This window comes from Chelonoidis abingdonii, chromosome 9, assembly GCF_003597395.2.
Source record: "Chelonoidis abingdonii isolate Lonesome George chromosome 9, CheloAbing_2.0, whole genome shotgun sequence".
Lineage (NCBI taxonomy): Eukaryota > Metazoa > Chordata > Testudines > Testudinidae > Chelonoidis > Chelonoidis abingdonii.
This window is the reverse complement of record NC_133777.1, coordinates 67,883,802-67,910,139: the sequence shown is the minus strand read 5'-3', so window position 1 is coordinate 67,910,139 and position 26,338 is coordinate 67,883,802. Positions and strand designations below refer to the sequence as shown.

The following is a 26,338-nucleotide window of genomic DNA, read 5'->3' as shown; positions in this document are numbered from 1 at the left end:
ATGTGAAATTAGAGTATTTGAAAACACTAATTTGATTATAGCTGTCAATGTAATAAGCTGTGTACAGTTAAGGTCAGTCATCCAGTATCCAGATATCTGTGGGTGCAATAAGCAGGGAACGGCTCGAATATCTAATTTACATGCAGCTCAGCAGTGGTTTTAATATATTTCTAAGATCTCTGAAAGCACTTTCTTGGTGTGTGGGGGTGTATGCTGCTAAAGAGACATGGAACTATTTTTAAACTCTTTATTTTATTGCATTGTATTTTATTGTCCAAGTACCAGACCTCTCTGCAAGCCTTTCTGCCAATTCTTGTGGATTTGCTATCACTCTTTAATTGTTTTTTCTCCCCATTACTGTCAGAGAGATGCACTCAGACACCATGGGAAACTGACTAACTCACTAAGGGCTTTACAACCAGACTGGCTGAAATATCACCATTGAAACCTTTTTGGATAGAAAATTGTGTGTTTTTCCTACACAACAATTTTTTTCCCCAAAAAGTATCTCCTATCCATGAGAAATTTTGCCTTTTGGCCTTTTGACTTAAACAAATGAAAACAAAAACATTTTGTGTTTGTTTTTTTTTTCAGTGTACAGCAGAAATTTTCTGCTGGGAGACACAATTTTCTGACCATCTCTATTATACATCGAGAAGAGTGAGACAGCCTGCGAAGGAACAAAGTGAAAGAAAGACATCTTTTTTTTTTTCTACTGTCTTTCACTTGCAGTTTCTTTAAACATTTATGTGTAACAATAGCACGTAAAAAAGTCTCCAGGCCAATGTGGTTTTGAGGTTAGAAGGTGTCCTTTGAATTATTTAAAATAAAAGCAGGAAGCTTGGCTTTCAAACAGATGTTCATTGGGTGGTGCCATGCTGAGATGTCATCAGACCATAACATTATATTCCTCAGGGAGTTTTAATCTTATGTTTATTAAAGTCTTTTTAAAGCAGTTAGTGCAAAGGGAGGAAACTTGTGAAATGAACTAGTTACTAATACTTACCTTTACTGCTGTGAAACTACTCCCTCTGTGTCTGGGAGATCTTCGTTTCTGTCTCTAGCTTTCAACAAAGCAATGTTATGTATTTTCTTTAGGAAACCAAACTGGGAATGGGGAAAAATACCATAAGTACCTCCATTTTAAAGAGCAAATGTCAGTTAGCAAAAAGTGTCTTTATCACAAGTGTAAATCTATGCGAATGCTACTATGATTGGGCAAAAATTTCCTCCAAAAGATAAGGCCCCTTTTTAAATTGGCCTGTTCTCAAATCTTTCTGGAAATTGGAGCAAATTTTTAAAAAATGGTGATTAAATTTCTTGTGAAATATTTACTGCTCTCTTGCCAAAAGAACTGAAAGGCCACCGTTGCTAAGAAACCACCCCCTTGAGGTTTGACAAGGCGGTAGGAGCACCCTAGCACCCATGTGGTATAGCAGAAAAGCACAGGGCTGTTAGGTTTTGTGAGACCCATGCAAGATGGGTAAATATCACTATCCCCATTTTAAAGATGGGGAAACAAAGTCAGAGCATTTGTGTGTGTCCAAGGTTCTTGTCAGAACAAGGATTAATTCTGGCTTCCATCCCTATGTATAATCCATTAGCACTCCCTAGCCAAGGCAATTAACCTCCTTGAGCCTCTGCCTTTCCATCTGGAAAATGGGGGTGATGAGATTTACCAGAGGTGAAATCTGGGCAGGGGAAACCCCACTGGATTTTAGATGTCAGAAGCCTCACTTAGAAGGTAACTATTATCCCCCTTTACAGCTCCAGACTGCCAAATCCCTTTCACAAGAGCTAAAATTCATTTTAAAACAATCCGGTATCATCAAAGCCCTATACAGCCTTGAAATGTGTTTTTTGGAAACACTGTTCTGGAGAATTTCCAGATTTCAGGCCAAGAATCTTAGCTCCAGTCTAAAAATTCTCAGGTGGTTTGATTTGCTAATATAGTTAGTATTTAACTAACTCTCACAGACTGGCAGCCTAAAGGTTTTAAAAGTAAATGGTTCAAATTATATCCTACCAAAGCTTAGTAGTGCTTATAGACACACAGATTTTCCATATTAAGTTGGATGTTCCACTTTATCAATAACTAATAGAGAAGAATGTTCATCTGAACATGGAGACACTTGCTCTGTCCATTACATATGTTCATGTTGCTAACACCGATAATTTAGGTCGAGAGCTGCAAACCGTTGCTCACTGGACTCATTTAAGTAGTCCCCAGGCATTAAGCAGGCCAACTGATGTCACCTTTTTTGAGGAATAACTGCTCATGGGGATAAGAACTTGCAGCTCCAAGCTAAATTAAAGATGCTTATCTATCTTCATTCTTTAGATTAAATCATAGTGATTTCCAGGCTCCTGTTGCAATACATTGTACCCAGCAAGGGTTAACTTCATTAAGCTTTAGAACAAGCCACTATAATCTGATTTTGGATATCTACTTGTGCTAGCCTAGTGTAGGAGTGTGTGCTTAAAACTTTAAAGAAACATAACACCTTACTAGGGTGGCTAGAATTCTTCCTAGTTCCCAGCTGTTTGGGCTACTAGCAATTCTGGTTGGCTTGTTGGAGGTCATTTTACTGCATTGGCTGCATGTTGCTCTGTCTGTGCTGTGCCTAGGGTGACCAGATGTCCTGATTTTATAGGGTCTTTTTCTCATATAGGCTCATATTACCCCTCACTTCCGTCCCAATTTTTCACACTTGCTGTCTGGTCGCCCTAGCCGTGCCAGAGGGAAATCTGCCCAGTACAGGTGACATGATAGAATGTAAACAAATGTTTTATAGCATCCGGGTTACTGTTTGGAAGTCAAGTCAGAATGGGAGAAAGAGAACATGACTAGCAATGTGTTATTCCCATGACATGTTTTCAGTGGCCTTGTAAATCTAGTAACTCACCTCAGCATCAGGTATGTTGCTTTTATACATATTCTCCATTTAAAAAGGATAATGACCATTTGTGTCAGTCAGCTCTGTGCTGATTATAGTGCTTGATCAACTGGATGTGTGATTAGAATGCTAATATCCCACGTATATAACCAAATGGACGGAACACTCTGCTCACACGTCATATCTAAATGCCTTTGACTTTCAAACAGTGGTTGATATTGAACTCATAAATATGGAAAAACACTAGATTAACTTTTTGATTGACAGATATATGGGCAGGCATGTTCTGGGGTATAAGATCTTATTAGGAAATATTTTCTGTCAGACTTACAGTGCAAATATTTATTGCATATAAAAAGAACATTATTAGGGTTGCAAAGTCAAGCCCTCAAAAGTTAGGAAATGCCAGAAATAAGGTTGCCTCTGCAACCTTAATTTGGCCCCCTTTAGGCAACATAGGCATTCTGATAGTCTTTTGTTTCATGAGCAGGACAGACAGGCTCCATCCTCTCAGTTCTGTTGTGTGGTCTGGAGCAGCCCAGACCTGCAATTGCAGAGAAAATCCTGCTCAGCCCCTGGCTGGAGCATCCCCAGTGTGTATGTAAATTTTGGAGAATTTAGCTGTGAAGGTGTAACAGGTCTCTGTGTATGTGGAAACTCTTGGTTTTTTTTTTCTCAAAGGCTGAAAAATTGACTGGAGTTGGGTGGATTTTCACAGGGACAGCAAAAGGCACATCCCTGAAACAAAGGCCATGTCCTGCCAAATCTCAAGTCCCTGCTCCAAAGCATGGGGGCACTAGAGCATCTCAGAAAAGATCTCCATAATTGTTTAACCTAGAAAAAACAATGTATTTTAGCCCAGCTTCGTTCTCAGAAATGGTTGAACTATTTGTTCTGAAATTTTCCAAAAGAATTCAGCCTGAGTCAGACAGCCAGCTTGGGAAAGTTCAATGCAAACATTTAAAATTTGGCCAAGTTATAAGCAACTGAAAACAGGGTATTATAATGAGAAGTGTTGGGCCGCCTTAATAAGAGGCAGTGCTACCAGCCTTGCCCATATAGGGTGACCAGATGTGCTGATTTTATAGGGACAATCCTGATATTTGGGTCTTTGTCTTATATAGGTGCCTATTACCCCCTACTCCCTGTCCCAATTTTTCACACTTGCTATCTGGTCACCCTATGCCCATAGTATAGGCCAGGGGTCGACAACCTTTCAGAAGTGGTGTGCCAACTTTTCATTTAGTCACTCTGATTTAAGGTTTTGCGTGCCAGTCATACATTGTAATGTTTTTAGAAGGTCTCTTTCTATAAATCTATAATATAACTAAACAATTGTATGTAAAGTAAATAAGGTTTTTAAAATGTTTAAGAAGCTTCATTTAAAATGAAATTAAATTGCAGAGCCCCCCAGATGGGTGGCCAGAATCCAGGCAGTGTGACTGCCACTGAAAATCAGCTTGTGTGCCGCCTTCGACACGCGTGCCATAGGTTGCCTACCCCGGTAAAGGCATACATGGAAAGAAAGTGAGAGAACCTTACAAGTGCAATTTGAAAACAACTTTCCAATTTGAACAGCTGGTGTTAACGTCCGGTCTAAGGGCCGAGTTCTCTGCAGGAGTAAGTGGCCACAGGCAGGGACATCAATGGAGGTGTTTTGTATGAACTTTTACGTTCTGTTTCCATGTGGCCTGTTATGGCACCTGGGATCCCCTGGAAACCTAAGCTGTGTCTTTGCAGACCCAGTAGCTTCCCAGCGCTGTTGGCACTGGCTGGATGCCCCTGCACTCTCCCTGGCAGTGCAGTTCTATTGGGGTCCCCTTAGCTGTGGCAGCCCTTGAGACCTTGCAAGGGGTGTTCTGTGGAAAACGTAATAGAGCCCAAGGCTGTGTTGCCACTTTTCTGTCTAAACTCCACAGGGTTGGGGGAGAAGGATGAGTCCTCTCCGGCCCTTCCACTGCCTATGTCTCACCCTTTTGCAGGGGGAAATCTAGCTTCTGGGTGGAGAGACAATCTGGGGCAATGTACATATACCAATAAAAGGCCATCTCCTTGTGCTGACCTAGTATAGGAGTATGTGGCTTAAACTACAAGGGTGGGGGGGGGGGAAGGTTTGTGAACCCCTCAGATATAGTCCCCCCCCACCCCTATCCCCCGCCTCCGATCTAAATTGCTTGATTCGTGCAAGGTGGCTGCTATTTGCTATGGCCTAATGTTTTTCCCATTTTATTTTTTCCTGGCTGAACTATTATCTTGCACAGTGAGGCAAGTCTAACACCCTGTAATTGCTGTGAGAGGCTGGCGCATCCTGCTGCCGCACAAGCCAGCCCACTGCATCTCTAGGGTCTTGTCTCGCTGCCCGCAAAGTGTTGCAAAAGCTTCTGCAGATTCCCATTGTGCTAACTTGGCAGCTCTGTCAGAAGTGCCTCCAGCCATTGGCCTCCTGAAGTGCTGATTCAGTTCAGTGGGCGCAGTGAGAGCCCTTTCGGCAGGAGGCACGTAGCCTTGGACGACGTTCCAAAAACCTTGCTATAGAACAAGAGCGTCCTTCAGTTCACAGCCTGTGTCAGAAAAGGCAGCCTCCCAGCTCTCATCATAAAGCAGAGCACTGGGAATCTTACTACGAATCTGACTTCTTCAGCCAGTTTTGGACCCACCCTTCTACTATATCATTTCCACCCACCACCACCACAAGAGTAAATAGCAAAAGGTGACTACATTTCACAGTTAAGGTGAAGTCCCTGAGGAATAGTAACCTCAGGTTTTGGGATGAATTTGCCTCCTGAAATAATCTCAGTTGCCCTAGAGTAGATCAGAGACCAGTTTTCTTTCACTCTGTTTTCCACCTGGACAGTATTAAGCAGAAACGACATTGGTTTAGTGTCTCACCCAAAATGCTGCTCATCCCCTAGTGCAGTCCCTGTCCTCATTCTAGGCTTCAGTGTCAGCTCTCGGGAGGAGTCCACATCTGTGTGTGGGAAATCAAGCTGTGACTTTTTGGCTACAAGAAAATGGTCTGACCAGCTGAGCTACAATGACGATAGCTGGCAGAACAGGCAGCAGACAGTGAGCGATGAATCTACTATAAACTGTTGACTTGGCAGCAGGGGCAATTCCTCTTTGTTTGTGCTCCTTGTTTTAAACCATACATCCCGAGCGGGTTTCAGAGACCGGTCCTGTTGATCAGCTTTGTCCCCAACCTCATGAAGGATGGAATTGTTCCCACAGCAGGATTTAAAAAGTCAGCAGTGAGAGGATCAGAGCATATAAAATGGATGGCAACTCACTGCCCACTTTGACCTCCCACCCTTGCTCCTCTCTACAGTTTTATACCCCTGTTTGGTGTCTCGTCCTAAATTAGATTCTAAGCACTTTGAGACACGTGCTCTTATTCTTTCTGTGTACAGCACGGCCTTGAAGTCTCTAGGTACAACTGTAATACAAATAATTATTAATAATAAGACCATAATCAAGGCTCTATTAGTTTTGTGTTGATGCTGAACATTAGAGACTTACAGTAATTACAATGCCATTAAGTCATTTTAAAATAAGTAAATGCAAATCACAGGACTCTAAGTAGGAGCCGAAATTCGTTTGCATTCTTCTATTACACAAACATTGGCTGCATGGCATGGAAAACAGCCTTGCATCATTTTCAAAAAGTTGGGGCCCAGATCAGCTGTTCTGTGTTCTGGGCCAAGGGGACCACACACAACATAGCTGGTTATTCACTTGGGAGATATTAAGCTGCTCTAACAAGGAGGGATTACATACTCAAAAATGTCTTCCTAGTTCTCAGCATTTTTGGAAGCCGTTGTCTCTGCATTTAGTAGTGCCCAGGTAGAAATCATTTTGAAAATGGGAAGACTTCTCTGTAACCATTGACATTACACAGCTGGGGTCATGTCTTCATTACAAAATGTGACTGACTTGGCTGATTTGATGCTGAAGACCATTGGCCCGCCCCTGGGCCATGTGTAAGCCAGCACAAAGCCATCACGCATTGGGGTTGCTTTTCTCCCGACCCTTGAACAAGGTTTTTAAAACGTGCTGATGTGTACAAAAGCTTTGTTGTGAATTAGAGACTCATTGCATGTGTTGAGAGTAAGGATGGTAAACACCTTGAAGTCAGGTGCTAAATTCTAGTCTAAGAGGGCTTGTGGGTAGTTTAATTCTATGCAGATTCTGTTGTGTTCATCTGAGCTTGTCTTGCGTGCTTATACCAAGTGACCTCATGGAATTTGTGTACCCTGTGTTGTAGCCTTTTACACCATTCAGTTTTCGTTGGAGGGCTTGGGGGCCCCAACAAGCTGGTATTTATACTGTAGAGCTAGCAAGGAAAGGCAGTGTATATTACAGAAAAATAAGCCCATTGTTGTTCAAATTGTTTGTGAGTACTAAAGCATCAGATAGAACAAAATGTTCCTGCAGTGTGTAACATCCTTTCTGATGTTCATCTTAATTCTTCTGGCAATTCAATGTCTCCTTTTGATTTAGAGTTAATAAAACCATTCACGAGATTAGACATTGGTGCAGAAAAAACAAGAGTAACTTCTTTAATTGTAGGCTAAAATTTAAATGGAGGCTGGCTTTTTTCAGTTGTATGTTGACAGCCTGAGTCCTGTCACTGTCTAAGCTAAAGCTGTGTCACACGCAGCCAGAACAAGATCATGGAACCGCTGAGTTAAGAAAGAACCACAGATGTGAAACTGCTCCTCATTTCAAGATGTATGTAGCTGCTGTAGAGCAGTATATTAAATAGCATCATTTTAATAGTCCCCTTTTAAGTGGTGGACTCTCCCTCCACCTAGCCTGAGAGACAAATATGGTTATTTGAAAAGTCAAAGGGACCCTCTCACTCCCTCAGTGCCCTCATTAGGGGAGTTCTTTATTAGCTCCCTAAACAATGGTCAGTCAAAGAAACTCAGGTTTACCCTGGCTGGAACATCTGTGCCTCCCAACCAGGGACTGGATGGATGCAGCTCATCAGGCTGAGTGCCAGCCTGTTCCCTCCACCACGTGAAACAGCAAAGCTGGGAAGTGGTTCCTTCTGAACTACCTGTTGATAGAAATGCCTGGTGATCTTTCCTTTCCACAGTAAAGCTGCTGTTGCAGCTTTACTCAACGCCCAATACACACAGGCTTGCGATCCTGGATGAGAGAAGCCAAATAGTAATGTGGATAGTTTCTAGCCTCAGGGACTGGCCAATTCAAATGGCTGGTAATAGGATATAAAGCCTTGTACCTCAAGGCTCCAATTCAAATACATCCCGAGCTGGTAATGACCAAAAATCATTTCCCTTGGTAGCTGTCCATATGGCCCACTGCAATGGTTTTTTTGATCTCCATCCAGTTCTTGGCGTCTGCCTCGCAAAACCTGCTGATCCAGAAAAGATGAATTAATTGGCTCCCTTCTTTGCAATTGCACAAGAGGAGCCAAGGAATGGTTGGGGTATGATGTCACTGAACTGCTTTTTGTACCGGGATGCCCCTTCTATGGCAGCAGTTCAGTTTGGTAAGTCTGTCATGAGTTTTTTAAATTCACCTGCACACCCAGAAAGGGGATTTCCCCCCTTCTTTAAAATGAAAGAAATTACTGGCTCCAACACTCGGCAGGAACTCCCCACCGTGCCACTCAGGCCTGTTGTGGAGTGCTAGAGGCAATGCAATTCCTGCAGGACATGTACTCCCAGATTTGGTGCCAGGGGGCAGATGTCTGCAAATCAGCAGTAGCTGCTGCATCCTTTCCCTCAGCACCTCTTTTATGGAAGTGGTGGGTTTCTATGGGTGGTATGATCTAAATATGAGATTTTCCTTGGACAGTTCAGTCCATTTCAAAGCTGGCATCATCCTACAAGCCCTATCTTGAGTGGGCCAGAGGCCATCCATATTGTATAGCCTAGATCAGGCCCTTGGTTCTACAGAACATGTAGTGAAATGCTTCCCACCTCTGTCTATGAGGAAGGCTTATTATAAGAACCAAACTTTGAATACCTGATCCTCTAATGCAGTGGTTCCCAAACTTTAACAACTCACGAATCCCTTTCACTAAAATGTCAAGTCTCGTGAACCCCCTCCTAAAAATGAATATTTTCCATCCCTTCACTCACTCACTCATGCCTGTCACCATCCCTTACCTCAGCATAAATTATAAAAGCAGTGATCTTGGACATATAAAATTTGTTTTTATGACATGCTTATTACACATTTTATTATTTATCATTACAGTATTTTTATTACATTATGAAAATGGCAACACTCTTCCAAGATCTCACTTCTGTAGCTTGTATTACTCTTGATTAAGCCTGTTATAAGACAAGACTCTTAGCAGACGTGCCAGTAGAAAAAAGGGTGCGGGGGCAAAGCCCCAGTGCACCCCGGGGCCTGGGGGGGGCACTGCCAGAAAAGTGGGGGAGCCTGTAGGGGCCACCAGAAAAAAAAGGGCAGGGACCCACAAAGGTGCACGCTGATGTGGGGTTGGCACGTGACCCTCATCCCGCCCCCCCCCACCACACTAGCGCCTCTGGCTTCTATGTTTCATCAAGGAGTATCTGATGTGAAACAGTATGAAAGTATTTAAGAAGCCAACTCAGAGTTCCTCCTACACGAGCATTCAGGTCTTGAGCAGTCCAGGGAAACAACGCATGTTACAACAAAGCTTAAACTTGTTCTTCATAATAATTTTAAAAACAGAAGCAGCCTCTTTAATTTTAAAAACAGCAAAAAAAAATCCACCTCTTTCTATTTCATAAACGTAGTCTTGAAGTTTAAATATCCTCAGCGTGATAGATCTGGTTAGCTCTTGGAAGTCCCCAAGACTCCAGGCTGTTGGCCCGTGCTGCCGGGGGTCCCTACTGACAGTTCTGTCTGCCATTAGGGAATTTTTTCCCTGAGAACACCCTGTAACATTGGTTCACGAACCCCAGTTTGGGAACCGCTGCTCTAATGCACAAGCTCAAACAGTTTCCATAGGACAGCAGCATGTTATAAATGTTGCACATGTCTTGCACTGCACAGTTAAAGTGCAGCAAACATGAAAAATGCTAATTTATTTTCCTTCCATTTTTTTAGTTGCCCATTAATACACTTCCTAAGGAGAAAAGACTGTTGGTAAATATTTGTTTTGAAAGCCCATACTACTTCAAGGTTCCCTGGAGGTTACCCCTATTCATTAAAAATGCCCATTACAATGGCTCTTCGAAACGTGGTGTAGGATTTTAGTCTTTTAAATACTGCTGAGTTTTAGTTCCCCTCTTCTTCAATTTTTTACAGTTGAGTTTCATGGCACTGGGCCAGCGGAGAGGAACTGAAAAATAATTTATTAATTTAACCCTATTCTAGCACTTACCAGTGTTCAGGCTGTAATACAGGTGATGTAATACAATACAAGGAAGCTAAACTGGGTAAGTCAGGACACACAATGAAGTATAATTTATTTCATTAAATAAAATCATAAAAATAAACATCATTCTATTAATGTTTTTCTAGACCATAAACTCAAAATATAAGGAGTTGCCCTTATTGCATTGGAATTCTGCATTTAGCTTCATCTCGCGGATAACTGGCCCCATTATATAATTCTTCAGTCAACAGTGCTGCCTCCCAGCCACCAGCATCAGACAGGTGAGCAAGGCCATCACTGGTCTGAGTAAGAGGGCAGTGCCCACATGGTACTTCTCAACATTGTGATGCAGCTGTTATATGAAATACACAAGAGACTCCATATGAATGGAGTGGAAATTCTTTTGCCTGGACCCAAGACTGATAAACTATGTCAAAGCCTTGAACATATGTTTTGTAAGATGCTTGTAGCCTTGCTCCATGAGCCAGGCCATTTTCCCTTCAATAACACTCTTAAGATTAAATTCCAAGCTGCCCAGAGTGAATGATGGTACAAGGTAGCCTGACAGTGTGATAAAGTGGTTTGCTGAAGGGCTGAGCATATTGGGAGATGGTTGAACAATGCAGGCAGCCAGCTTGGTTGTAGTTGTATGGCTTCATGATGAAGTTGGGGCAATCTCAGTGGAGCCTGGAAGCCAGGTAAGGGTGATGGGTCTACAGCCTGTTGTAATCGTGTGCATTGTAATGTTCATTTAGGTATCCAGCTGGCCATGTCGGGCTGATTTGGCTTCAGTGTTAGATATTTAAGTTCTAGTCTTCCTGAAAAATGTCATGTAGCAATTTAACCCATCATCAGAATTAAAATAATAAAATTCTGCACTTTGCACCCCTTCTAATTCTGTGTTGCTGACACTGGCAGCAAAAATAAGAGGCATGAAGAGCCTTCCCTCTGAGGAAAGATTGAAGAAACCGGGACTGTGTAGTGAGGAAATCACTACAATGAGCACAATGTTCCTGCAGTAATGGAGAGCAAAGTGAAGGCAAACTGGCCATGTTTGGGTTACTTAGACCACTCTGGGTTTTCTTGACACACAGACACCATTGTGATGGGCACAGTGGTGGCAGTTGAGAAATCATCTCTTTCAGACAAATCTCATTTTCTTTAGACATTTTTGTTTGACTTTAAATAAACACCTTAGGCTCAGGAAACTAAGCTGCTTAAGAACATTAAAAAGAAAGAGGAAAATTTTAGGCAGAAGTTTTTTTTTCTTTAGGCTTCAGTAGCTTCTTCAAGTTTCTGTAGCTTCGATTCTTTTCTGTTTTTTCAGTTTTATTGCTATGCCCAGCAACTTTAGATTCAGAGCTATACAACTGAGAGAACCTATGAACACCTGCTTCTTCCCTGTCTGAGGATATCTGCAATAGAGCCAATCTGATATGCAAGCAGTACTTTACTTCAGAGGCTTATTTTATTGCAGAGAATGCAAAAGGGAAAACTGGACCCAGCTGCAGCAAATAAAAACTATTCTGTATTTATAAAGCAGTGAATACGATGTGTTAAGGAGGCAGCCTTCCTACTTTCCTCTGGGAGGAGCGGTCAGACAGAGGACTATACTGTGTCATATTGTGGCCCCTGTACGCTGGGAGAAAAAAAAACAGAACTATGAAAATGCCTTTTCACTCCAAAGCGCCCTGCTGCAGAGGTTAGGACACCAGTAATTTGTAACTGCAAGGAAGTAAACCTCATTTTTTAAAACGTGAAATCCAATGGAGGACATGAGAAATTTAAACCAAAATAATAGCCTATACTCAGCCTTTTGCAGTGGTTGAACTAAATTTTTTAAAGTCACACCTTTAAGCTGACTTAAATTTTGTGTTAGTGAGTGAGCCAATTAGCTCAGCCCATCATTGACTAGAAGTTAGTGACTCATTAGTCTCTCTGTGTGTGTGTCTGGCAATCTTTCAAATATAAGCTTTTTTTTTTTTTTTTTTTTTTTTTTTTTTTTTTTTACATGAGAGAAGAAAAAGAGAAAATCCCCGCACTATCTTTGCCAAACTAAATGAAGGCACCTGAAATTTACTGGTTGGATTTTACTACAGGTTAGACATTTTCTGGAGAGCTTGAGACATAATTTGGGACACATGAATCCAAAATATCAGCTTGTTGAAGTTTTCTTCTTTGTGAAATTTTCTAGTTATTAACTGCAGTGTTTATACAAACACTAGGAGCCCTGCTTTGTCCCCAGCAGGCTCTCTGGGGCATGCACTGAGAAACTCACATCATAGCCATGAAGCCCCAGGAATACTCACAGGCTACTGCCTTAAACAATGTGTAGGGTCTGCAAATATGGAAATGGACATTTGTCATTTGAACAACCTTAACTGTCCTGTGTCACTGCCATATGCTGTGTATGTGTGTAATGAGGTGAGAAAGAGATGAAAGTGGAGATATGCCAAAGAGCAGCAGAATTTGTGGATGGTTTTGAATCCCAAGTCACAGTGGGAACGGGTGGGAAGTTTAGGAACCTCCCCCAGAGCATTCATGAAAAATAGATGCAATCTGGAAGGGTTTTCGTGCCAAGGCAATATGACGCCATCCCTCTCTCTCTTCCAGTTCTCATATCTGGCTTTTAAACAGATTGGTATTTTACGTTCAGTCAGATGATTCCACGTTCCCCACTGCTCCCGACATGTCTTTGACCTTGCAATAGACTCTCCAGAAATAGGGTTTTTCCTCTTTTCTGGCAAGAGGCAGTTTTTCTGCTGTGCTGGATCTCCATCACCCATCTCTCGTCCCTTCTCTTGTCCTGTTTTTCATTTCCCTCCCCTCTTCTCTAACCAATTCTTCTCTCACCCACCAGATTAACTCTTCCCTCTACTTGCCAAGGAGACTAAGGTCAGTCTTAATGCTCACACTGCTCATGCCTGAGTGCTTAACTGTGCAAACTTAACATGCTGTATTAGCATGCTTTTTTGCATCTAATTATCTAAAATTGTCATAATAATACAATATAGGCAGGAAATTATATACAATACTACAGCCAAGGACCCATGAACTCTGCAACAAGCTGGAACTAAACTCAGTGGCAAGAACTGTAGCGTTTGCAGCAGCGTCATATAGATTTGAAATGAATAATAGAATTGATTCAATAAGCTCTATTGTTTCCATTGCTATTAATTTCAGTTTGTTTATGCTGGTCACATTTTCAGTCTGCATTGTGCCACACTTGTTTGTATTGACAATGCTGAAATGAATCTGAGTGGTCACTATACCTTCGCCTCTTCATTGAGGGAATGAAGAGGAGAAGCTAAGGTAGAGGTTTGGCAGTTTGGGACTTTTGGAACCGGGGTGGGGGCAGGGGGATGACACCATTTGGGTTTATGGGATATTCACACCTCTATGGTGTTTCTGCTAAAATGGCCAGCAGTGAAATATAGTCAATGTTGACACAAATCCCTAGCTTTAGTTTTCAGTTAACCACCAATGTGTCTGTTCCCAGCTCTCAGCTACTGTGTAAGCTGTCTGCAGATGCCTGAAGACACCCCTGCCCTGATTTACACTCTGTGGTTTTTAAATTATTTTCAGTTATTTTTTAATGAAAGCCTAGTTCAGTGGCACAGTTGTGCAGGAAATGATGCATTTGGCAATAAATTCAGTGGCTACAGAATCATGGATGCACAAGCCCTTATCTGCCATGCACATGCTGTAAGTTACATGCTGTACTACTGTGTAAAACAGACTGCATTTAGATCAAATCATTGTTTTGCATTCAGGTAGGAGATGAGAAATATAGAGTAGCAATTTCTGCCCCCCAAAATTTCCCTCCTAGTATTATGGTGGAGCCTAAAGGCCCTAATTAGTATTAGAGACCAATTGTAGTAGGCTCTGTACATGCACCTTTGGGACAGTTGCTATCCCAAAGAGCTGACAGTCTAAGTAGAGAAGACAGACGCAGGGTGGGAGAAAAGAAGGATTATCATCAACATTTTACAGATGGGAAGCTGACACACAACGGCATTACGTGACCTGCCCAAGGTCAAACAGGAAGTCTATGGCTGAACTGGGAATTAAACCCAGATCCCCAGTCCAGCGCTTTATCCACAGGATCATTCTTTCTATTTGAGCCTTTTATACAATAGGGATAACTTGTGTTGGAGAGCTTATTCCTTCACCCTTCCACCTCCCTGGTCCTTCTTGCGTGAACAGAGAGTAACAATACCTGAAGTCTGAAGGTGCAAACAATTAGATGTTTATTGGAGTGAACTTCCAGCAAGCTTAATTCCAAGTTCCTTTTTCCTTATTTTTGAATCCCAATTTACTTCCTGTTTGCCCCTAATTTATATAGTAATATTCTCAGCTATACCTTAGCCAATCATTTTACTGAAATCTATGTAACCAATCCTAACATATTGTAACATAATTCTCTAACCAATTATATCCCACTACCCTAATTAACTTACACCTAGCAAAATTAATTATACAGCAGGCAGAAACAATTAGAGAATCAGACAGATTAACAGTAGAACAGTGGGGGCCATAAAGATAAAACATATAGAAATGAGGGTTTCACAACCACAACTATTGAGAAGTGAGTTCTTGCCAGACAGGATGGTATCAAACTAAGTTTTCTTTAACCATCTTTATCTGGTGGTGATAGGCATTATCAGGACAGGATTGTATTCCTAACAGCCCAATAGCACCTTATTTCAATGTGATCCTACGCTTCCCAGTTTATGGCTGCCTCTGCTGTTTAAGCAAGGCCTTAGACTAAGAACCAGGCCTCAGACTATCCTAGTGAGAGACAGCCCATACACAGGTGGACTGTGTTTTTGATTCTTTGTTTTATACTTCTATAACTAGCTAAATTATAAAAATACACCCAAGTTCTTAAAGTGCAGGCCTGCCTGTAAAAGGCCTATACATCTATATCCCAACAACTTGTAGTATTATGAAGTCTTTTTAGAGTTTTAAAATAGCCTGATATATTTTAAAGCAGGTACACAAGGGAGGCAGGGTTAAGCTAGGCATTCATTACATCATTAGTGGACTCCCCACTTTCCAGCCATAATGTTCCACTGACAAGTTTGGTGCAATTAATTCCGCTATTTTTTTAAAGGGGTAAATAGGCCACATTCTAATTACACCTCTATCTCGATATAATGCTGTCCTTGGGAGCCAAAAAATCTTACCGCGTTATAGGTGAAATCATGTTATATTGAACTCGCTTTGATCCACTGAAGTGCGCAGCCCAGCCCCCTGGAGCACTGTTTTACCGCATTACATCCAAATTCGTGTTATATTGGGTGGCGTTATATCAAGGTAGCGGTGTATCTCGCTTGCAGAGCTCACAAGCTCTGCTAGTGAAACTTATGGAGAATCTTTCAACTGAACCTATTCAGATTGGAGAGCTTTTAAATTCTGTAATCTGTATCTATTTGTCTATCCTTCCCCTGAGCCCATCCACCTTTATGTAAGGCCTTGTAAACCCTGCAAGTCAAACAAAAAGGCTCCCTGCTTAACTGCTCCAAAGTCTTTAGGCCCAAATCCTGCCCTCAGTGCAGAGATGGGCGGCAGGTTAGGGATTTCCTTGAAAATAATCTCTCCTTCCTCCCACAGGCTGTGGAGTGGCAGTAAAGTCACTTGATGGCCACTAACCCAGTTTCCGAGGCTGCACGCTTGTGAAAGGCTCAGGGTGCTGGAAGAAATGGTCACTGGATCTGCGAAGCAATAGCTCCTTTTCCCATTTCCCCCCACACCCCTAGCTGGGCTGCACATCATGCAGGGACAACAAAGCACTTACATGAACTTGAAAATTCCTCTTTATCTGCACACTGATAAACTTTTGCTGGAGATCTCTCAGGTCCAGGATATGGATGACAGAGCAAATGCACCTCTGTCCAGAATAGCCAATAGTTCGGTGATTAGGGCACTTCCTTGAGCTGGGAAACCCTCAAGCTCTAGGCCCTGCTCTACCTGATTTGGAACAGGGGCTTGAACCTGGGTCTTCCTCATTGTAGGCAAGTGCCCTAATTGCTGGCCTATAGAGTCAGTCTTTCTTTCTCTCTGGCCCAATGACTTTTTATGCAAAGTGGAACAGCTCCACTGTTTCTATCGCCCAGTGGGATGTAGGTGAGCCAGATTCAAATCTCTACTCCAAACTGGGCAGAGCAGGGACTAGACCAGGGGTGAGCAAACTTTCTGGCCCGAGGGCCGCATCAGGTTTCATAAATTATATGGAGGGCCGGTTAGGGGAGGGGGTTGTGGCCCGGCCCCCACCTCCTATCTGCCTCCGCCCCCAGGGACTCCTGCCCCATCCAACATCCTGTTCTCTGATGCCCCCCCCCCCCCCAGACACCCCTTCACTCCTATCAGTCTGACAACCTCCGGACCACTGCCAGCCCGTCCAACCCCTCCTCTCATTCCTGACAGCCCTCCCCTACCTGACCCCTGCCGCATCACACCACACCCACGTCCATATCCCTGACCCCCGTCCTCATACGCAAACCCCTCCTTCATTCCTGACAGCCTCCCTCTGGGACCCTTGCCGCATCCACACACACCCCACTCCATATACCTGACCGCCCCGCCATCCAACCCTCCTTCTCATTCCGACATGTCCCTGTCCCTCCCAGACCCCCGCCCATCCACACACACCCACCTCCTATCACCTGACCACCCTCAGACCCCCGCTACCCCATCCAACCCCTTCTCTCTTCTTGACAGCCCCCTGGGGCCCCTGCCCCATCCAACCACGCCTTCTCCCTGTCCCATTACTGCCCCTTGCCACCTCATCAACCCTCCCCTCCTTCCTGACTGCCTCCCCCCCAGGACCCTGCCCCGTCATTAACCCCCGTTCCCCCTCCAACCGCCCCAACCCCTATCCACACCTCTGCCCCTGACCATCACCCCGAATTCCCCTGCCCTCTACCCAACCCCCTTACCGTTGCTCCCTGTCCCTATACTGCGCTGCCTGGAGCACCAGTGGCTGGAGGCACTACAGCTGTGCCGCCTGGCTAGAGCCAGGCCACCCCGCTGCCACTGGGTCAGGCCAGGCTCTGTACTGCCCCAGGAGCTCACAGCCCCGCTGCCCAGAGCATTGCACCAGTGGCAAAGCGAGCAAGCTGAGGCTGTGGGGGACGGGGAACAATGGGGGAGGGGCCAGGGCTAGCCTCCCGGGCCAGGAGCTTAGGGGCCGGGCCAGATATGGGCCATAGTTTGCTCACGTCTGGACTAGACCCTGGGTGTCCCAAACCCAGTTGAGTGCCATGACCTCTAAACAGCACCACCATAATTCTGTTGCAGGGAGTGCCCTCTGCAACCACAAGGTGGGAGAAATGATTTGCCCTTAATAGCAGTTCAAGGTTAAGCCTCTTAGAGCAGTTTAGCTGCAGCCCCCACCACCCTGTGCAGATTTAAGCACGCAACAGTTTCCATTGAATTGAAATAGTCATGCCAATAAAACTGCTGAAACAATATTCTTAGACTTAACTTACTTTTTAGGTATCAATGAGATCTATGCATCAAGCCAAATTGAAAAGAGATAAGGTAGTAGCTTTAAAATTATGCATGATGCAAGATAAATGCATGTTTACCAAATGCTTCCTGAAAATGCTTTCTAAAACCTGGACAGGCAAACTCATTTAGGTTCAACAGCTTCATTTTCCCCTAATAAAGGACTCTTTAAAATAGGGGGGAAATGTTATATTAAATATTTTTAACCTGTAAAATAAGTCTTTTTTTACATATATATATTTCTATGGGCTGGTTGAATTTTTAATTAAACAAGTTTTCACAGAAAGTGTCTGCTTTCTGCAGAAAATGTAGACTTTTTTAATTAAAAAAAAAAAAAAGTAGATTGACAGCCAAACACACAACTAACTTTTCAAATTAAAACTCTAAACTTTCTATGAGAAAAATATCCATTTTTCTAACTAGCTCTAATATTTGTTGTACACTTCAACATTTGGAGGGTGATATAAACAAATCATATAGTATATTTGTTTGAATGTCTTGTATTTGAATGTGTATCCAAACACAACACTAATTTAAATCTTATTTACTGTATTTAATTTAACTAATTGTCTTGCTGTATATGTAATTGACAAGATTTTTGAAAGGATTAATATCCTAATTCGTAGTCTATCTATCTTGCATTGTATTTTAGTTGAAATCCTCTCCGTCCTTTCCCACTTCTATCCCCTTACTTGTTTTGTTACAAGTCGTCTTCTTTTAATCTGTAGAGTTTATTCTTTGGGTTTCTCTATGGAATAACTCAGCAGTTACTTTATTTTTAAAATTCACTTTTTATTTAAATTAGCTTATCTTTCTGATATTATGATGAACAAGAGCAGGTGCTGAAGTACTATGTCATCTTTTAATTAGTGAAGAAAGTTTGAGATTATTTAGGAAAATTATGAAAAATAAAAGGAGGCTATTTATGGAAAAATGTCATGGAGCTGAGTTATTAAAACAAAATTAACAAAGTGTACTTTAAGGAAAACACAGCATAAAATTTATATTCCTCTTCCAAAAGAGGAATATAAAATAAAATGTTACTAGACAGAGAAAATGCTGGTTTATGCTAGTTTGTCCTCTGAATAGACAAAAGACAAATGTGTTTGAACAATTTTCACCATCCTTTTTAGTAAATTTGCATTTAATAGAACAGAAGTCAAAGGATCAGTTGTATAAAAATAGCATTTTGGCATCTACATTAAGTGGAACAAAATGAGTACTGACATCCAAGAGTCAATGCTTTTGGCATGGTTTTTATTCTCTGGTAAATATTAAAATAAATTCAGGTCTGCAAGGCATAATAAAAAAAAAATCCACTTGAGAGGAAAAAGACCATTATGCATCACTGTACTAAAGTTGCCATTGATAATAGTGACAGTTCCAGAGACACTGGACCTTGTTTTGATCTCTTGGATTTATGTGCCTGTGTCCTGGATCAGGCTGCATATTTCCTAGGCACTCTGAAGGACACCTAATCTGCCCTATAATCTTTCTTATTTGGTGACTGGCAAAATAACAGATATGCATAATTTAAACAGAGGGTTTTGCAGCTCTCTGCTTTAAAACAGGGACATGAGGGCAGGATATAGCATGTTTTCTTGATCATTAAGGAACATTAAGTTATTATCCACTGAACCTGCATAGTTAGAACTGTAACACAGCGCTAATGATGATAGTGGTGGGCTGATTTACATACTGCCTAATTTCAGCTACACCTTTGAATACAAGAAGTAGGTGTTCATTTGTCTACTGGCCAATCAAATAAACTTTCATAAACTCTTTATTCCGTTTTTTTCCATAATGAAGATAATTTAGGTGTCACTGTTAATTTTATTATGCAAATTCTAAACTGCATAGGCATCACCCAGCTTCTCACTCTGAAGAACAACACAAATTAAGGATTTCATTCACATAAGAATTTCCTTTAATTATTTCTAGAAGTAGCACTGCAACTTTTTCACAAAGACTAAAAGCCTTCTGTTTGTGAGTAGCCAGGAAACAGTTATTTGTAGATCAGTAGTTGCATGCTGGTTTAGAGGATATTTTACATGAATTTTCATGCTATCTGGGACGTAGAATATTTTTGAAGAGCCTTTAAAAACATCCCAGGAATCCCTTTTATTTATTAAAGAACTAGAAAAACAGCACAATTTATCTTAAATTAACTTCAACTTTATATAAACAAATAGTCCTCCTTCCCCAACCAGTCCAACAAAGACAGTAAAACTTTCTGGATAGTAAGCTAACCAATAAACACACCAACAAGAGAAAAAACTAATGTACAGTGTACAATTCAAATACTTTGCTAATGTGCCTCTTAAAAGATTTCACATATGAATGCTGGAAGTCATTTTTGTTCCACTCAGTTTCTATGTAAGGGTACACTTCAACTTCTAGTCCACAAAAATGTATGTCAACTTCTAGCTAAACTTCCCAGGCATGTCTGCATATTACCACAGCCATTTAGAGTTAATCCAAAGAATATAAAAGCAACAGAGGCTAAATAGCAAAGAACACTTGTATAATTGTAGCTCTCAAAGCACAATGGGAACTGTGCATCTACAAGCCTTCTCTTGCCTTTCAGTTTCTTCCAGCTTGGAAGAGCTTAAGGCATTTTTCATCTTTAATATTACAGTCAACAACTGAAATGTACAAAAAACAGAGAAGTCAATGTTATAGTTCTCACAGCACCTCTATTAGGGCACCATTGCAATTATTTATTCTCCAGAATATTGTATATTTTCCAATTACTACGTGTGTAAAGTGGCAGTATATATGCTGTAGGAGCCATAGTTTGAACTTCCAGCCTCTTGTGTCTAAATTCTTGAGTATAATATGGCATTAGGTCACTTGCACTAAAAATATACAATTATGTGTAAGTGTTGCTTTTTCTTTATTTCTTTTGAACAAGTTTTTATTTACTTTCCTTCCAGACATCTGAACAAAGGTCTATAGGGCAGGCCTCTCTGAAAATTGGATCCCAGACACTGGTATCTCAGGTTTACCCTATAGCATAGTTAAGGCAATGTGTTATACAAATGCTAATTATCACTATTTATCTTTAGTATCTGAAGTTGCCAGACATGTTAAAAAATGCCAGTCCCGAGTTTCATCTGCAGTAACATAACCTAAGCCAAGGAGGAAGAAATGCTCTTGTCACAATGCAAACTTCCTTGATGTATCTAATGTGATAGAGAAAGAAAACAACGAGAGACTGCATTCTGTCACAAACGTTTACTCATGTTAGGGGCCCTGCTGCCAATAAACTAATCTCAAGAGGCTAAGGCCTAGATGAGGCCCAATTATATTTCAGTCCAGTGTGAGGCTGGCCTGTATTTGTTCTGAAATGTTTTATTCATGCACAAAATTGGATTTCAGCACTACTATTATTCTACAGAAACTTTTCAAAGCACACAGATATTTACTCTCTACTGATTTCTGAAACACAGCAAGAGCTCTAATGCTGAAGCAAGTTATATGAATAACACTATTCAGACCTGTAAAAACAAGAACAAGGAGACAGCAGGATCTAGAAGATTGGATCTCAGTCCTATGCCCAGGAACTCCTGAGCTCAGCCAGTGGTTTACTATGTGATTTTTAACCAAGTCAGTCTGTCTGTTTCCCCATTTATAAAATAGGGTAATAGCATCTACCTACCTAGTTAATAGGGAATATTGTGAGGGTTAACTGTTTGTATAGCAGTTTGAAGATGTAAAGCACTATCATTTCTTCAGAGCATTCTATATTGACAACCTCATCACTGGACCAAGGAGTTTACAAGGGATAGTTCTGTGTTTTTTAATTATACAAGCACTTAGAGCTAAGGATTGATATTTTCAAATAACATCAAAATGAGGGTTGCTTGAATGAAGTCTAGCTGAAATCAGTCCAGCTAATTCTTAGTGTGGGAGGAAGCACCCAGAAAAACAATGGAGACTTTATCAGCTCCCCTCAGCAAATTTGCCTGCCATTTACTCAGGGAGTAGATCATAACTGTCAGTTATGGAGAGAGAGAATTGTATAGCGTAGAAGACGACTCTGGGCCTTGCTGGATTTTCTACATAGTTTCCATGGCCGGAAGGGATCACATTTTAAGTATATCTTTTAGAAAAACTTCCAATCTTGTAAACCTGTCTCTCTTTAAGAGGAAGAACTGCAGGATAAATGGTGAGTACAAGGTTCAAAAGCAACCAGAGTTTGGTGGAAAGTACCTGCTCTTTGCAGCCAGGGAATCCTGCAGGTTCAGCAGTTAACTATTGTTCAATTTGCCATTGGTGTGACAGAACCTAACTGTGGTATCAGGACATCCATTTAAAAAATGCTTGGTAGGATTTGTACTCTGCAGAATAGCTCAACAAAATATTAAAGGAAATGTACACTTCTGCCAACACACGTGCTTACTGGATAAACTGAAGGGCTGTGACACTGTTATAGTACAGGGTAAGGTAATGGATTAACACTCCAGACTTCTAGTCAATTATAATATGTCTTATCCTCTTAACAATAAGTCTGTCTTACTTGAACAGATCATTCCTTTCAATGAACAGCTGCCCAGCATGAAACATATCAGTAAATGTCACTTCTTGTGTAGGTTGTCAACCTAAAATGCCAGTGTTACCACATAGCAGCATTCTAAGAGCAGATTTCATAAATATTATTCACAGCGTTGTTATAGAAGATTTTTCAGTAAATACAAGAGTTCAATTAATAAACTAAAAGGTTTAATAAGCGTACTTATTTGTACTGTATTTGCTTTTTTCTCATGCAAAAAGACTATACAATCATAAAAGGAAACTACCAAGAACAGATGTAAGTGTGCTAAGATAATTACATAAGTATTATTTATAAATGAAAAAAACTATTAAATAGGCATCACAAACCTATAGCTGACATTGAGGGAAAACAGGACTCCCAAAGAGAATTGTGCACCTACTGAGTTTATTTTAAAAAGATGTAAACTCATTCTTGATGAGTCACTTCTAAGCGCATGTAAAAATAGTTTTAGTAATGATCTATTGGAACTAAAAAACAAACTGAGTTATTTCATTTCACATCTTGGGCTGCTTTTGAAGAAAACATTAGATTTTTTTCAATGTCCTAATCCAGTGGTTCCCATACTTGTTCCGCTGCTCGTGCAGAGAGAGCCCCTGGCGGGCTGGTCTGGTCTGTGTACCTGCCGCATCCACAAGTTTGGCTGATCGTGGCTCCCCCTGGCCAGGGTTCACTGCTCCAGGCCAATGGAAGCTATGGGAAGTGGCGCGGGCTGAGGGGACATACTGGCCACAGCTTCCAGCAGCTCCTGTTGGCCTGGAGCAGCAAACCGCGACCACGGGGAGCCACGACTGGCCAAACCTGCGGATGCGGCAGGTAAACAAACTGGCCTGGCCTGCCAGGGGCTTTCCCTGCACAAGTGGTGGAACAAGTCTGGGAACCACTGTCCTAATCTATAACAAAAGTTGAAATTGAACTGAATTTAAGTCCATGAATTTTGTCCCTCAGTGTGCCACAAAGAGCTGTCAAAAAAAAAAATTGCAGGAATGTAGTAGTGCTTTTAAAAAAAGACAGGAATACAGGATACAAAGTTAAGCTATGCATTCAGCAGGGAGAAATACATCTTGTATAAGAGTCTTCCTTCACGTCTTTTACAATTCTTCCTCTGCTTTTCTATTTTGGTCAACATTATTTAAAACACAGAGCAATGTCTTCCTTGAACTTTCATGAATTCCAGCAGCATATGCTAGCTCAGTAGTAATATCAAAAACAAATCCCACCCAGATTGCATGCTTTTCTTCCATTATGGATGACCATAATAAGCAACACTCCTCCCAAGTAAGGGACACAATAAGCATCTGAATTTCAAGAACACTCTGGCATGTATCCACAGAGTCATTGCCATGTGCTTCAGAGACAAAGCAAACTTCCATTTCCCTGAACTATTGATTTTAAGATATAATATAATGGGATAATGTCAGGGACAAGGTGGGGGGAAAACAATGTTCACCAAGCAAAAAAGAATTGGAGGGAGAATCAAAATCATGTTGTCTGTGGGCTCACTAGAGATTGTTTATAGAATTTTATTACTCACAACAAAGGTCACACCTTCATTAATTTGCACTACAATATGACATCAACAGGCTCTCTAAAACCAATATCCATTACCTAAAGTTACATAGAAAATTGAGCAAAACAAAACCCCAAATCTGGCATTCAAGTTAAATGGTTTTAGTGGATACTTAACAGCAAAATACCATATTAATAGCGGCCGTAATGAGGCCTTGGATTGTAGGAGTTGTAGCCATAGTCATACTGGGGGTAGTAAGACTGTCCTTGTCTGTGCTGTTGGTAGCTGTTACCCCAGCTTCTTCCTGGCCACTGATTAGATCTATTACCACCTTGCCAGTCATGCCTGTCCCCTCTGCCTCTGAACTGCCTGCCATCTTGAAACCTGTAATAAAAAGAAATTTGCATAAACACCAGCTCTGAGATTTTAAAGAGGAAGGTTTTGAATTCTTTCACAAACAAACTATTTTAGTGTATTCCTAAAATCTAGCTCCAGTTATTTAAACACACAAACAACTGCTAATCCTTTTTAGGGCAAAATACATGTCAAAGATATGATTAGTCAAAGCTATCCTCCAACCCAAGATACGAAGATAGGTCAACTACTTACTACTAAACAACAAACTACTGGCTGTTTTACAGGGAAAAAAATTTCAGTCTTTGTACAAACCATTCAAAATGAAATAAAAGGAATGGATTACTAAAATTTAGCTAAAAAAAATCACATTCATAAAACAGATTTGTTAAGAATAACTTCCTCAATCATTTTTGGTAAACTGTAATTTACAACTTAAGTGTGAAGTTACCGACAAGTTAGCAGAATGATGAAAACATTGGAATTGTTTATTTTTAGAAGAATAAAGCCCGCATCCAGCAAGCACTTAAGCACCTTCTTAACTTTATGCATATGAGAAATTCCATTAGTATGTTTAAGTGTTTGGAGGCTCGGGGCCTAAGTAACTTAATATGAAATCCGGTCCCAGCAGTACTAAAAAGGAAAAAAAAAATTTGCCTGGGCAGCAAATGCTGGAATTGTCCTTTTTTCCAGCCCCAAAATTCAAGTGTCAGTATCCAAGCTTAAGGGAGCAATACTCCCAGCCTGGAGAAAAACAGTATAATTCAAAACATTTCTGGCAGGCATATACCATGATCTTCCAGTGCTTGCAAGAGGGAGATATATTCTATGGTCCTTACAAATAGACAAAAGTAGTGCAATCTAGCCTATTCACAATATGTCAAATGTTATCTGGGTTTCAAATCATATTTTTGCTAGTTGTACAAAAGAGGTATGTCACTGGTGTGCTACTTGGCAGAGTCAGTTTTTCTGTTGACAATTATGCTTTCAAAGACAAGCTGTTTATTGTTTAGAAGACAAACCTCTGATCTTTCCCCTTTCAAAAAAAAAAAAAAAAATCAGTTCATGGCCAAGCAGCAATGGGCCCCGAGGGCAATGATTTAAGTGGTTTAAGCTCATTCTTTACAAAATAGCAGTTTGCTTCATACTCTTATATAGAATAAAAAAAACACTGTCAGTATTAGTTTAGCGAAATCCTATCTTTGACTCCGGAGAGAAATGAACTTCTTTCAAATCAAGAAACCTACCAAATAATGGGGAGCATACAGCAAACCTGCTTCTCTTTATTCTAAAGCAGACACACATCTTAGAATGCTAGCTATGACATCAATATGTGTTTGTGAAACCAACAAAGATTTAAAAATCAGTACCAATCTCTATTTCTTTGGTTACCACCAGATCTGTTTTTCCATTCTTCTACTAGTGGAGGTGGATCTGTTGGGCGTTTTAAATACTCTTGATATTCCTCATCATCTGCTGTAAATCGATGAGAAAACATCTCTTCATAATTCAGAGGAACGTCGGTTGAGGAAGTCATTGTGAAATCCTATTAGACATAAAATACAATTGCAGCATGACATGAAGACAAAGACATGAAAAGGACAGTTACCAAATCCACATAGTGAAAATTGAGGTAAGAAAGTGTTACATTTTAAAATGTTATGTATTGGACTGACAGTCCTGATACTATCTGAACTATTCTGTAAATGAAGATTCAGGTAAGTATTAACTAATTTCCTTTCACTGCTTTAACTTTGTACTGGACCACTTCTAAGACAGAAAAAGTAGTCCAGTCTCTATGTGTTTACAATGTTTAACACCTACAGTGGGATTGCCACCAGACGTTCAAAATGTAATGGGAGGTTTTTGAGAGACATCTACTAGAAACTGAACTGAAACCATCAACTTATTACTCCTCAGCCACCTAACAGAGACATCTATTATACAGCAATTATGTTTAAGTCACTTCCGACCTGGGTTGTATTACAACCAGTCAAATAAAGGCCTCACGTTTCCCTCTGAGAGCCATTTGGGAAACAATTGTTGTACTCCAGGCATCACGCTGTGACCTGCCCATAGCAAGGGAGATTTTTTGGGGCCAATGGAGGGAGGTGGGGAGTGGGAGAGGCCAGGAGTCAAGCTGAGGCACAGATAGCAATGCATGGGGC

At 41.2% G+C, this 26,338-nt stretch overlaps 1 protein-coding gene across 1 annotated transcript; it reads right to left on the bottom strand.

Annotated features, from left to right (window-relative positions):
- Positions 1 to 23,813: 23,813 nt before the first annotated feature.
- Positions 23,814 to 25,761, bottom strand: RAMAC (RNA guanine-7 methyltransferase activating subunit). The gene is made up of 2 exons (XM_032790632.2): positions 25,541 to 25,761; positions 23,814 to 24,200 (listed from the first exon to the last, which is right to left on the bottom strand). The coding sequence occupies exons 1-2, from the start codon at positions 25,705 to 25,707 to the stop codon at positions 24,008 to 24,010; spliced, it is 360 nt and encodes a 119-aa protein (XP_032646523.1). The 5' UTR covers positions 25,708 to 25,761; the 3' UTR covers positions 23,814 to 24,007.
- Between the last annotated feature and the right edge of the window lie 577 nt (positions 25,762 to 26,338).

What these genes read in the sequence shown, in the direction of transcription:
- RAMAC (XM_032790632.2), bottom strand. Translation starts at nt 25,707, where the DNA reads ATGACTTCCTCAACCGACGTTCCTCTGAATTATGAAGAGATGTTTTCT. An exon ending in AACCAAAGAAATAGAGATTG is followed by an intron (nt 24,201 to 25,540) that starts GTACTGATTTTT and finishes TTTTTATTACAG; the next exon opens with GTTTCAAGATGGCAGGCAGT.